This window comes from Balaenoptera ricei, chromosome 16 (assembly GCF_028023285.1).
Source record: "Balaenoptera ricei isolate mBalRic1 chromosome 16, mBalRic1.hap2, whole genome shotgun sequence".
Classification (NCBI taxonomy): domain Eukaryota; kingdom Metazoa; phylum Chordata; class Mammalia; order Artiodactyla; family Balaenopteridae; genus Balaenoptera; species Balaenoptera ricei.
This window is the reverse complement of record NC_082654.1, coordinates 33,898,522-33,913,185: the sequence shown is the minus strand read 5'-3', so window position 1 is coordinate 33,913,185 and position 14,664 is coordinate 33,898,522. Positions and strand designations below refer to the sequence as shown.

The 14,664-nt window shown below is 38.0% G+C and overlaps 1 protein-coding gene across 2 annotated transcripts in view; it reads right to left on the bottom strand.

Moving 5' to 3' along the window:
• LOC132350295 (protein FRA10AC1) overlaps positions 1–10,015 on the bottom strand; it is a 40,324-nt gene extending 30,309 nt beyond the window's left edge. The window contains exons 1-8 of one of the 2 annotated variants that reach the window (XM_059899360.1): positions 9,796–10,015; positions 9,629–9,698; positions 7,987–8,063; positions 6,551–6,646; positions 6,393–6,438; positions 2,808–2,884; positions 1,672–1,755; positions 674–758 (exon numbers count right to left, since the gene is read on the bottom strand). In XM_059899360.1, coding sequence (XP_059755343.1) covers positions 674–758; positions 1,672–1,755; positions 2,808–2,884; positions 6,393–6,438; positions 6,551–6,646; positions 7,987–8,063 — 465 coding nt within the window. In that variant the 5' untranslated portion in view covers positions 9,629–9,698; positions 9,796–10,015. The remainder of the gene's footprint in view (positions 1–673; positions 759–1,671; positions 1,756–2,807; positions 2,885–6,392; positions 6,439–6,550; positions 6,647–7,986; positions 8,064–9,628; positions 9,699–9,795) is intronic. The other variant, XM_059899361.1, reaches the window with a different exon arrangement.
• Between the last annotated feature and the right edge of the window lie 4,649 nt (positions 10,016–14,664).

Here is a 14,664-nt window from a genome sequence, read left to right as displayed (position 1 = left end):
GCTGCAACTACTGAAGCCCGTGCGCCTAGAGCCCATGCTCTGCAACAAGAGAAGCCACCGCAATGAGAAGCCTGTGCACTGCAACGAAGAGTAGCCCCCACTCGCCACAACTAGAGAAAGCCTGCATGCAGCAACGAAGACCCAATGCAGCCAAAAATAAATAAAATTAATTTAAAAAAAATTAACTAAAGTAAGATGTAAAGCGGGAAGGGAAATTTGCCATTACTAATTGGCACTGATAAGAGCTAATTTTACTAGAATAGACATTTACGTAACAGAAGATGTGCATCTGCCTCTTTATATGGTAATCCATTTAAAAAAAAAGCCTATCAATTTCAAACATCATTTGTGAAAGAAGACATCATTCAAAGGGTCAAATCATAACGACTAGAGGCTCTGGATTAGAGTCAGGATAAAACAAGATTCAGTAGCCACCTGTGTTTCATTTTAGACTTTTCATGTCTCATCTCACAAAGAGGCACCCTTGACTTCGGGGCCCTTTGTAAATTCCACAGCTATCAAGGTTAAATGGTCCAATTGATACTTCATAGATGGAGGACAACTTAGAATTGAATTAGCATCTCAAAAGAATAATACAGGGCATAATAGTATATTAAAAAGTAATACTGTATGTGAATAAGAACCTTCTTCTATAAATATTTGGAAGGCATACCTTATTTTCTTTGTATCTGGTGAGATCTGCTATGCAGTATTCCTTGAATAATTTATCATAGTATTTCTTTGCAAGTCTCTTCTCCCTAGATTCATTAAAAAAATATAAATCTTACACATTTAGAAATTCAACCATTGTTTGCTACTTGGAGGCAATGTCAAATAAATAACGCATATGATATAAACATTAATGTTTTAAAAGAGGTCTATTACTTACATGTGCATAGAATATCTGAATATTAACTATTAATAGTGGGTCTCGGGGCTTCCCTGGTGGCGCAGTGGTTGAGAATCTGCCTGCCAATGCAGGGGACACGGGTTCGAGCCCTGGTCTGGGAAGATCCCACATGTCGCGGAGCAACTAGGCCCGTGAGCCACAACTACTGAGCCTGCGCGTCTGGAGCCTGTGCTCCGCAACAAGAGAGGCCGCGATAGTGAGAGGCCCGCGCACCGCGATGAAGAGTGGCCCCCCCTTGCCGCAACTAGAGAAAGCCCTCACACAGAAACCAAGACCCAACACAGCCATAAATAAATAAATAAATTAATTAATTAATTAAAAAAAAAAAAAAATAGTGGGTCTCTAGGGAGGGAAGCTGGAAGACTAATAGTCAAAGATGAGAAGGAGACTGACTCTTCACTTTTTACCCTCTGTAATGTTTGAATTTTTAAAACCATTTTCAGGTTTTACGTTTTCCCAAAATATTTTTAAAATTTAAAAAGAAGCATACTACAAAACAACAAATAATATTGTAAAAATTTTATAAATTATTTTTTAAAGACAAAGTCAAGCAATGAGAAGTCAGTTAAAATTGTTAAAAATTACCAAAAGAATCAAACCAGATTCAATAATCTGAGGCACGGTTTTATGTTCTCGATTCAGAACTGTCCCATGCAGGGGCCAAATGCTTTGGACAGGTGACAAAACAAGAAAACACTCAGGGAGCAGGAGAGACAGGACTATAGCATTTGATGCATTATGTCTCACACGTGTACAATTACCAATTCATGTCCATTTCATCCTCCTCATTCCATAGGAATCTGTGATTTTCTCGTATAACATCCATGTCTATCTTGTCATTTTCCCTGAAAAATAAAACAATTTCAAATTCAATATGAAAACAAAATTAGTCAAATTTAAGTTAAACAGTGTGTGAGATTTTTGAGCACCTGAATAAAAATAAGATACACAGAGACAGTTTTATATGTATGTATATATATTTATAAAAAGTATTTCAGTATTTTCAAAAGGCAGTTATAAACAGTGCTGCTACAGAAACAAATAGATAAGGAATCCACCCATCTCTAGCGCTGGTTCAATTATACAAAGGGTGCTAAATTACCAAAACTAGGATGAGAAATCTGAATAAACACTAAATGGATAAGGAAGATGAATGAAAATAAGTTTCAGAATCTAAAATAAGTAACACCATCCTATTGTGATCTAATTTTAAAAATATATAAAGAATTTTTCCACACCTCATTTTACTACAGCTTCCTAGGAAGACTGAGTAAGGAAGGAAGAGAACTGAAGGAGATGATTTTTCAAGATGATAACAGATTGGGGACAGAACAAGGGATTGTTGAGAAATACAGGCTAAATTCAGAGGAGAGCTAAGTTTGTGGCTGATGAGCTGGTATAAAGTTTTTCAGGGCACTATCAACTCAGAAAATCGTTAAGTAAAGAGAAAAAAACCCACACAAAACCTAGAGGCTCTGACAGAAGAGTCTCAGATATAAGAAGGAATTTCATGTGTGGGAAATAATTAGAGTGAGGTCTCTTGTTTGCCCTATCTTTTAAAAAGCAATCCCAAACCTGAGGTCTAAAAAGTTCATTATTTCAAAGATCCTTGTGGGGGAAAAAAAAAAAAATCACTGCATAATCAGGCACGTGAGTATTCCTCACATAATCCTGTTATTGCCAGGATCAGCAGGCTGCCTGAGGCCTGTTGCCAGAGAAATGGGGTTCATGATGAGTTGCTTAGCTAGAAGCTTCGAATGGCCTCTCCACCTTATAACAACAAAACTGGAATGGAAAGCAGGAGAAAATGACAGAATCAGAAGATATAGTAGCTGTGAGTCTTCAAAGACACCCATACCTACCTCCCATTATGTAAAATAAACTTTATGACACTTACCCCAATCGCCTGAAGTCTTCTTTTTTGCCACCATAGTATAAAATATAGTCATTTACAAACTTTGTATGCCTTTGATACTGAAATGCAAAAAATTAAGGATTTTACTTGTTCAGGAGTAGTTGGGTATCAATGACATATTACTGAGTAGGGGAAAAAAAAGCATAGTATGAGTCTATTTCGTTTTTTAAAAATACACAAATATATGCTATCCATGCTTATAAATTAAAAAAAGATCTAAAAGGATAAATATTAAACTGTTAAGACTGAACACGGTACAGTAGAGGGGCTTTCACTTTCTAATGAATACTCTATATTGTTTTGAACATTTTCAAGCAATAACTCTCTGGGGAGAAGGACAGCTTCCTATATACAGCCTCACACCACCACTCATTTTAATCATCAAAATATGAAAAACAAATTATAGTTTCTAAAGTTAAAGGTGAGGAGTAGAATTTTTCTTCATTATAAAATATAATTTAGCTATTTCAGTAACAATAAAGCCTCCAAAATAGAAGATGTAACTTTTATTAAATTAAATCCTAACATGAGGCTTTCAAAAAGAAGTAAATATAAGAAATCACGTTATTTTTTTATACTCTCTTTTAATATTCAAAGAAACTACAGTCATGTTTATTTTCAGTGCAATACAACAAGACACATGAGCATTTTACTTGTTTTAAAAAGCTCCATGGTACTCTCTCTAGAGCTGAACACACACATAACAGAACTGACATAATATTGTCTGTGACTACAGCCTATTATATTAAAGACAAACAGTTATTTAATTGATCACAATGTGTTCTAACAGAATAGCAAATCAAAACGTAATTCTGAAAGGAGCAACAAAGCAATTAACATTTCAGAAAAGAAAGAAGAGAAAAGCCAGATACCCAGAGATCTGGGTTCTAGCTCTTGGTCTATCACAAACTGGTCATGTGACACCGGCAAGTCACTTAAATCTTTCAAGAGCTCAAGTCAGCAAACTTTTCCTGTAAATAGTAAATATGCAGGCCATACGGTCTCTGTTAAAACTACTCAACTCTGCCACTTTAGCATGAAAGTAGGCACAGATAACACCTAAATGAATGAGCACAGCTGTGTTCCAATAAAACTTTTATTTACAAAAACAGGTGGTAGGTGGGACTTTGCTTCCTGGAAGATGGAGCAAAGATGTACAGTTGATCCCTGAACAGGGTGGACAGAACACCCACCCTCCTCATTGTCCAACACCTGCACATAATGTATAATCAGCCCTCTGCATCTGTAGATTCAACCAACTGCAGATCGTTAGTACTACAGTAAAATAAATACCCATATTTACACAAGTAATACAGTAAAATAAAAATCCTTGAATAAGTGGACCCTCACAGTTCAAACCCTGTGTTTTTCAAGGGTCAACTGCACTTCTCCCTATTCCTCCCACTGAGAACTAAAAACCTTGGAAATTATATATAAAACAAACATAAGAAGACTCTGAAAGGTAGAGAGAAGAAGGCAGACCAGCTATGGACCTCAGGACCCATGGTATGACATGGTCCTGAGTTCCCCAGGTTTTCTTTTTGCTTAATAAATGCCAGACTTGGAGGTGAAGAAGCTGGATAGCTGGAAATACCTACAAGCAGAGACAAAAGAAGTCCCAACAAAAGTCTGTTCCCTCTAACAAAATAATCAGGAGAGAGGCAGCCTAACAGGAAAGATAACTTTTAGGCAGTAACTACTCTATTCCAGCCAAACACTCCAGAAAATCTATGGCCCCACCTCCAGCCATGCAAGAAAAGGGGATCTAGACTTTCACCCTCACCAGGCTGTAACTAGATGCCCTAACATCCCCAACTGAGTGGTGTAATAGGAGAAGGAGTAGATGTTGAAATGCTAAAGGAGCAGCAGCAGATGAGATCCACGGGAAAGCTAAGCTATTGGGTTAGGAGATAAGAGGAATAAATAAATTGGTGACAAGAGAACTTCTATAACTTAAAGAAAAGGATCAGGAACAATAAAGTGAAAGTGGTGACCACAGGATAGTGGGTATACCTAATTGACATCGTCCCCTTCTCCCTATCCTGACCACAGTAATAAATACCCAGAAATACTTCACTCTCCAATATTCCCAACAGTAATATGGATGGCCAGTGGTAGCGGCTTATGTAATAAGCCACAGTCTTACCAAAACATTGAGCTGAGAGATGGCTATCACAGAGAAACAAGGTATAACTTAAAGACAGCCCCAATTCATGCCTGAAAGCTGAAGCCACAGCAGGCCTGAGACAGTCCACAAACAGACCTATTTTTTTTTTCATTTTTATTTTTTCTAACATCTTTACTGGAATATAATTGCTTTACAATGTTCTGTTAGTTTCTGCTGTATAACAAAGTGAATAAGCTATATGTATACATATATCCCCATATCCCCTCCCTCTTGCGTCTCCCTCCCACCCTCCCTATCCCACCCTTCTAGGTGGTCACAAAGCACCGAGCTGGTCTCCCTGTGCTATGCAGCTGCTTCTCACTAGCTAGCTATTTTACATTTGGTAGTGTATATATGTCCATGCCACTCTCTCACTTTGTCCCAGCTTACCCTTCCCCCAGCCCATGTCCTCAAGTCCATTCTCTAGTCTGTGTCTTTATTCCTGTCCTGCCCCTACGTTCATCAGAACCTTTTTTTTTTTTAGATTCCATATATATGTGTTAGCATACGGTATTTGTTTTTCTCTTTCTCACTTACTTCACTCTGTATGACAGACTCTAGGTCCATCCACCTCACTACAAATAACTCAATTTTGTTTCTTTTTATGGCTGAGTAATATTCCATTGTATATATGGGCCACATCTTCTTTATCCATTCATCTGTCAATGGACACTTAGGTTGCTTCCATGTCCTGGCTATTGTAAACAGTGCTGCAATGAACATTGTGGTACGTGACTCTTTTTGAATTATGGTTTTGTCAGGGCATATGCCCAGGAGTGGGATTGCTGGGTCATATGGTAATTCTATTTTTAGTTTTTTAAGGAACCTCCATGGTGGCTGTATTAATTTACATTCCCACCAACAGTGCAAGAGGGTTCCCTTTTCTCCACACCCTCTCCAGCATTTATTGTTTGTAGATTTTTTGATGATGGCCATTCTGACCAGTGCGAGGTGATACCTCATTGTGGTTTTGATTTGCATTTCTTTAATGATCAAACAGACCTATTATTAAACACAGTTTTACCAAGACATTAAATAGCCAAGAACCAGGTAGGAAAAGAGTAAGAGTTAAAATGAGACTGAAGATAATAGTATAAAAATGAGAAATGTTGACAGCTTGACAAAAATCGATTGGAAAAAATACCTGCAAGTACATGGACTTTGTAAACCTATTTATAGAAGATTAGTAATATGTTTTTTATTATTTTTTGCCTCTAAATCTTTCTTATATATTAGTAAAAGAGAATTGTACTCAGAAGTATAAATGGCAAAATTCCATATCAATAAACATTTATCTTTAAATATAAAATTTACGTCTATCTGACTTCACAAGATTTTATGAAATAAAATAGATTTAAAAAATTGTATTATGCACAAAATCTAGAAATATAAAAGGATACAGCATCCATAGCTATGAGATGAAACCTTCTATTTCTTGCTTCTTCCCTGTTAAGAAAAATTTTATTTTAAGCAAATTCAAATGTCTATATTTAATTAATATAATCAAATCACCAACATCTCAAACCAAAAAAAAGTAATGTACATTGAAGTACCATACCTATCCAGCAATTCTGCTGCAACTTGTTTATGGACCACCTTTCCATGTTTTTCCTTCTGAAATGGCTTTTTGAGCAGTAAATCATCTTCAACTGTCCTGGTTTGTTAAGAAGAAAAATTATTAGAAGAGTTCATTTTTCTCAGAGTGTTTCCTATTTCTTTATTATTTTCATAATTGGAACATGTTTTAAAGAATTCAACTCTTAAAGACTCACTGATCTTTAATGAGATATTTTACATCTCCTTTAATAGCTTAATTAATATCTTAACTTTATTTAATACCTATAAAATGGAGAAGACGAGACTAACAAATGCATGGGTTCTGGTGTCACACCACCTGGGGTCCTTGGTTCAAATTTTGGCTCTGTCATTAATTATCTTAATCTTAAATTACTTAATCTTTTTGTGCCACAATTTCCTTGTTTGTAAAGTAGAGATAACAAAGCTTTCAGTAACTGATAACATGGAAAAAGAAGGGCTGATTATAGATGATATATAGACTATAGGTGATCAGCCCTAGTTACGTAAATAGATATAATCCTAGAGCACACAAGACTATCCAACTAGATTGGCTCAAATTCTATTATTACAAAGTAATATTTTTGAATGAAAAACCTTGAAAATGTAAAGCATTTTAATTTCATTTCATTACATAAAAATGTAATTTATTATATAATTATTTCTATTCTTTTGGTTATACATGAAGACTGAGTACCCAACAAAAATGTTCAGTCCCAACTAGTATGCTTATATATTGTTTTCAGTGTCAAATAATAAACCAACTTTTATAAGTTTGGTTAACATGAATCAGTCAACCACTCCTAAGTTAATGGATAAAATCAAGTTTCTAAGCACTGAAGGCTGAAAACAATGCCCCTCCCTAAACACAGGCACTCCACCACGATATGGCCTCCTTGTAAGGCTCAGGCTTTATCTGCTAAGAGTTCTTACCTCTTCCATTCAATAAAGACTTCCATGAACTCCTTCCTCTGGCCACTTAGTCTGCTCATTCACAAAATCCTAAGAATTGTGCTGCATCACAATCTCATCCTCCACAGTAACCTCATTTTGAAGTCAAGTACTAGCAAAGGGACAACCAACCAAGCCCCTTCTTAGCTATGACAGTTGCAAGTAGGGTCCTTGACAGTTGAATGAAAAATAGATGCAACAGAGAAATCTAAGAGCTTTAACTGATTTCCTTTTTTTCCTTATGCTTCCCTTTTCATAAATCCCTTCACAGTATAAACATTACTTTATCTTTTACATAACTGTTCTCAAATTTTTGAGTCAATTCATTATAGTTTAATAAACAAAAATTCATTCAGTAGAGCATCATTGTCTTCACATGTAAACACAATGCAAAAACTTTAAATATTATTTATACCTCATCTCAATTTAGAAAGGATCGGAAACATAGATCAATAAAAAATTACTTACTTTTTTTTCCTTTTGCTAGATTCTCCACAGTGTTCATCATCACTAAAATCAGAGTCATAGCCTCCATGACCATGCATCTGTAAAGAAGTACAGTCAGTTACTTAGAACCTAAATTGCCCATAGTTCAGGAAACAGAATAGTTCAAAAATAAGTTATCTTTAAAAGCCACAACAGCTTTAAAGGATTGTGGTGGGCATAACAGGGGTTATCTAGCCATCTAAACCTTTCAGTCACTTTGAAGTAACAAACTTACCCTTCAGAAAATGAATCAATGTCTTTCACTTCAGTTACCAACAAGGGAGATTACTCTTTGACCTTTCCATTTAAAACCAGGTCTAGAAGCTGCCATGTCATTGCATACAAGGTTCAGCAATGCTTTACTTTTATTTGATTCAGAGTAATAACGGTTGCTGGTATTTATCAACTTTGTCCAGACATTATGCTAGGTTCTTTACAAACACTGCTTCTAATTCTGCAAGTTAGGAACTATTACCTTCATTTTAGAGATGAAGAAATCAAGGACAAAGTAAATCAATTATACAAAGCAAGTATGTAGCTAAGCAGATCTGCTTGATTCTTAAGCCCATGATCTCAACTACTACAAACTGACTCTCTGGAATATGCTAACATTTTCATTACTGTATTCCATTAGACTTAATGGATTTGTGAACAGTACAGGACCAATTGATAAAAATTTCCTATCTTCTTTCAACATACGTGAAGATTTCCTTTTTCTTTGAAACAGTTTCTTCAAGGTAAACCACCTTGTCCTTTGTTCTAGATAACTTTATCTTGTTCCTATTCACTTTTAAATCAAAATTCTTAGAAATACTGAAAGATCTCAATTGTCACTCAGTTGTGTTAGAAAGCAGCTCCTGGTTTCAGCATTACCTAGAACTTGGGATATACATTAACGGCAGATGGATGGATTACTTGACTGTATCTGCTAAATAAGGTGGCTACATCAAACAATCTTTAAATCCTATGAGTCTGTGATCTTCATAATTCCATTTTCAAACTTACGTGTATGGGTGTATATCTCTCTTCCCTGCCCCACAGAGTTCGAGAGAGGCCGGCCCTAGCCAAGGCTGAGGCGAAGGTTTAGGCCACTTTCAACTCTACCCTCACTAAGACACACCTGGATCTCACACCTTTTTACCATGTCAACTCCTTACTTCTGCTGTTTTATCACATCTGTTCAAACCATACCAGCCTCTCACTCCTTGTCTTATGTCCTCACTTCCTTCACATCCTGATGGGGGACAACCATTGTGGGTAGCTTAGAGATAAGCTCTGGGGTCAGCCTGCCAGAACGCAAATCCTGGCTCTGCATTAAAGACGTTTCAGGTCTTTCTTTGGGCACGCTCCTTAACCTCTAGGAGCCTGTTTCCCCCTCCATAAAGGGAGGCTAATGAAAGTACCGGTATCACAAAACTGGGCATTAAATGAGTTACCGCATATAAAGAGTTTTAGAACAACATCTGGTACAGTAAAACTCTCCCAATTTTAACTACTATTACCGTCATGATGTTCCTACACCCTGGGACACCACCTCCTACCCTTGTTCCCCCTGTCTCGTTTGTTTCTCATCCATCCCATACCCATCTGAACTCAGTAGTTGCATTAAAAAGTTCTCACTCACTTCAGGCTACGAATCAACTGACAAGAACCAAGAGAAATTCGAGAAGGGAGACGCGGGGTGTCTTCTGAATCTGTCATTAAAAAAAAAAAAATCAACTAGTAGCATATGAGGAACAAGTTTCGAGATCCTTCTCCCCGACCCCAAACACTCATGGCCCTCTCACACACCCCTTCCCCTCCTCTGCCAAGTGCTCCCGCTGAGTCGTTGTTCCCTCCTCTGCCCGCGTCTGCAGCGACGACGCACGGCCTGAACGAGCCGCTGCGGCACCAGACCCGTCGCCCCGGCTGCGTAGCCTCGCCACTGTCGCCACCACTGCCAGAGCCACAACGGCCGCCGCCGCGCGCTCCCCGCCTCTCCCTACGGGTCCCAGCTGGGCGCTGCTTCCGGTCCGGCTCTGCCGCGCGTCTCACTTAAATGACACCGTTCCCGGGCGCGCCGACTTTGTGTTACAGCCAAAACAGCCCCGGGAAACAAAGGCCGAGGGAGAACAGGGCCGGGAGGGAAGGTGGAGGTTCCCAGCTTTCCCGAAGTCGCCGCGCTCGGTTTTTTCCTGAGCCTTCTTCCATTACCCTCTGGGAAGCCCAACATCTAATCTCGTGTGGCACAGCTCATACTAAGCCCACGCCCCTCGTTTGAAAATTTACTTCGTTTTAGAAAAAACCCTGCCTGAATATCACTTGCCGTCCTCTTTCTAGTAACCTTAGAAACGCCTCCTCGGAGCAACGTCGCTGAGCGTCTCAGTCTCCGATCTGCCTCTCCTCCCTCTGCCCCCCTCCCCCCAATAAAACAGTTCTCATAATTAGAACAAAAATAGCTTTCCATCGCTTCACCACCCACACAGTAGATGCCATTCCAAATGCAGTGCTGGTGGCAGAGGAGCTCATCGAAGATGCGAGGAGAGGCTGAAGAGGGAATAGGGGCGATTTCACAGGATCGCGAATCCTCTGCAGCCAAGTGACTTGGCACAGGTGAAAAGAGAGCCACAATAGTTACTAAAAAAAAAGAAAGAAAGAAAGAAAAGAAAAAGAAAGAAGGAAAGAAAAGAAAAAAAGTGCAGGCAGGAAAAGTTAATTATTTTAAGCTCTGCCAGGTTCTCCCTGTGTTTTACCTTTTCTAAATTATGATGCCCCATTCTGCTTTACAGCCTAGTTACTGGGTTCGTGTCTTGTCTCCCTCCGGCTGATGCTATTCATCTTTGCTTCCTCCTCGGTACCCAAAACGGTTCCCTGGAAATCACAAGCGCTAATTAAATATTTGTTGAATTGAACTGGCACGCCACTGACTTTCACAGCGGGCTCATTTTAGTGAAAACCTTAGCACGTAACACTCATTTTACATCTTTTGCACCAAACAGTAGATAACAATATCTACCAGTTCAAGCCCTCCTTCTACCCCTGACAGTAAATTACAGATACAACCTGCTTTACCCAATGCAGTAAATATGATCCTTAAAAATCTGTAAGTTAAATTATTGTAAATTCAATTATTTCAAAATGCAATCAGATTAACCTTCCGTTAAAAACGTTTATTAAAATATTTAAAGCAGTAGGAAGCCTCACGATTTAACATTATACTATATTGAATTATTTTGTCAAGCAGTTCCTTTTTTAGTAAATATCTAAAATAGCTATTCTGTTCTTTTATTTATTATCGATAAAACCAAACACACTTGTACCTGGTATTCAATTTCCTTTCTACCAATATGTGACCTTTAATAGCATTTTCTACCATTTTTGATATATTTTGTCTGTTGCTTCATTTTCCTCTTACAACAAGCCTGTGCTGCATGCAGTGTTATTAGCCCCATTTTGCATGTAAGAAATAGAAGCACAGAACTCGGAGCCACAGGCCTGGTGAGGGTCTAGAAACTGGGAATACTTGTTTCTCTACAAGACCCTGTTTTCTCTCTGTGGCTCTCTCTCTGTCAAATTCTTTCTTTTTAAATTTACATATCTATTTGTTTTTATTTTGACTGCGTTGGGTCTTTGTTGCTGCGCGCGGGTTTTCTCCAGTTGAGGCTAGCAGGGGCTACTCTTCCTTGCGGTGTGCGGACTTCTCATTGCAGTGGCTTCTCTTGTTGCAGAGCACGGGCTCTAGGCACATGGGCTTCAGTAGTTGTGGCACACGGGCTCAGTAGTTGTGGTTCACGGGCTCGAGAGCGCAGGCTCAGTAGTTGTGGCACACGGGCTTAGTTGCTCCGTGGCATGTGGGATCTTCCTGGACAAGGGCTGGAACCCGTGTCCCCTGGCATTGGCAGGCAGATTCTTAACCACTGTGCCACCAGGGAAGCCCCATATTCTTTCTTTCTCTCTCTCTTTTTAACTCATCAACTGTGTGAGAAATAGCTTCTGGTCCTAACATTTTAAGAATTTCAGATCTGTTGCTACCAGATCATTCAGCCAAAGATTTGCATTTCTCCTTTTGAGGCAGCAGTTATTGAAAGAGAGAAAATAGAAAATATATGTTAGGGATAGATCACATGATCTGAACTAAAAATAATTAATACAGGCTAGACAACCTACCTGATCAGGAAATCTCAAGTTAGCAATTACTGCTCAACAACTATAAAAACTGCAAATATTTATTAGGGGCCTGCTCTGGACAGAGCACTGTCATTATCATCAGGGTTACAAATATGTAAAAGTCACTCCTTACTCTCAAAGGTTGACTAGTAAGAAAGAACGAATATGTAGAAAAAAATAATTCTATCATATATGAAGTGCCTGGTAAATGGCACAGCTTTACTGAGATACATTGACATACAACATTGCATAAGTTTAAGGTGTACAATGTGTTGAACTGATACACTTACATATTGCAAAATGATTACCACCATGGTGTTAGCTAACACCTCCATCACTTCACATATATACTATTACATTTTTGTGGTGAAAACATTTAAAATATACTCTCTTAGCAACTTTCACATATATAATACAGTATTATCTGTAATCACCATGCTGTACACTTCAGATCCCCAACTTATTCATCTTATAACTGGAAGTTTGTCTGTTTGACCAACATTTCTCCATTCAGTCTCCCAACCCTCCCAGCCCCTGGTAACAACCATCCTAGACTGTTTCTGTGAATTTGAATTTTTGGACTTAACGTATAGGTGATATTATACAGTAGCTGTCTTTCTCTGATTTATCACAATTAGCATAATGCCCTCAAGGGCATTTACCAGCTTCCCGATCTATAAAATGTTCTATTTTAGTGAATATGAAAATTTACATGGACACCAATCTTACATAACTCAAAGCAACAAAATACTACGATAGGTATGTGGTGGGGGTGAGGGAAGTTGGTCCCCACTCCACTCCATCACCCTCCTCTCACACACACACCCTTATTCCCCGCCACCCTTCCCGCCCCCAGAAAAAAAAATGCTGCTCTGGGAAACAGTATAATAAAGAACTCCACTTCAAAATCAGCCAGACCCACAATCAAGTTAGGTTTCTGTCACTTACTAGCTAGGAGATCTTGGGCAAGTTTTTAAATGAGTAAGTCTTTATCTCTTCAACTATAAAATGGAGATAATAGTAATAACTATCTCATAGTGGGTTATGAGATTTAAAACGAAACAATGCAGCTAAAATGCCTAGAATGTTCATAATAAGAATATAATAAATGCTACTTGAGGAAAGTAGCATTTCTTGAGGAAATTCTTGTGATTTAGTTTAACAATTAACTTCTTCTTGAGTATGGCCTAGAAACAGATCCACACTTATATAATCCTATGATTAATGGCATAGGTTTAAGTATGGACTTCTCAATAAATAGTTCTGAGCCAATTTAAGATTACGGTAAAAAAAAAAAAACAAACCTCAATTCCTAACTTGATTCACACCATACATATTAGTCACCTTCAAAGAAAACACAGGAAAACCTCTTCGTGATATTCCATGATCTCTTCATTAGGGCAGGAGAAATTTTCTTAGATAGGACACACAAAGGGCTAACCATAAAGGACAAAAATAAATTACCGGCTTCGGTTCATTTAAAAGACTTTATTAAAAAATGAAAAGTTAAGGGGAATTCCCTGGTGGTCCTGTGGTTAAGACTCCATGCTTCCACTGCAGGGGGCATGGGTCCGATGCCTGGTCAGGGAGCTAAGATCCCACATGCCACGCATGGTGGCCAAAAAAAAAGAAAAAAATTTAGTCACAGAGTGGGAGAAAATATTGCAGTAGACACATTTAACAAATTGTCAGATTATATGAAGAACTTTAAAAATAAGTAAAAGGCAGAAACCCAATAGAAAAATTAGCTAAAGACTTGAATAGGCAGTTCACAAAAAAGATGTCCAAATAGCCAATGAACATAAAACAAAGGGCTTGTCTTCACTAGTTATCAGAGAAATGAAAGTTAAGAACACAATGCACACCATTACACACCTACAAGAATGGCTAACTGGAAAAGAAAGATCTAGTGCTGATGGAGATGTGGTATGACTATAACTCTTATATACTGCTGATGGGAGTGTAAATTGGTACAATCACCTTGGAAAAGGTGTTCAATAGTATCTGCTAATGCTGAATGTGGGTATATTCTATGTCTTATATATTCCACTCCTCAGAATATCTTCAACAGAAAAGTGAACATATATTCATCAAAAGACCTGAATTAGAAAGCACTAGCACTATTTATAAGTCAAAAACTGGAAGCAACCCAAATGTTCAGCAGCATTAGAATAGTTTAATAAATTATGACTTATTCACACAATGGAATACTATACAGCAATAAAAACAGACAAACTACAACTATATGCATTAGAATAGATGAATCTCATCAATGTAATGCTGAACAAAAGAAGCATTGTATATGCAAAAGAATACATATGACACAATCCTATTCATATAAAAGACAAAAGGAAAAGTAATCTATCTGTGACAAGTCAGGATAATGATGTCCCTGGTGGGTATAGAGGAGGTGACTGGAAGGGGGCACAAGGTCATGGCGGGACAGGGCTTCTGGGGAAATGGTAATATTCTGTTTCTCTTTTTTCTTTTTTTTTTTTAATTTATTTATTTTTG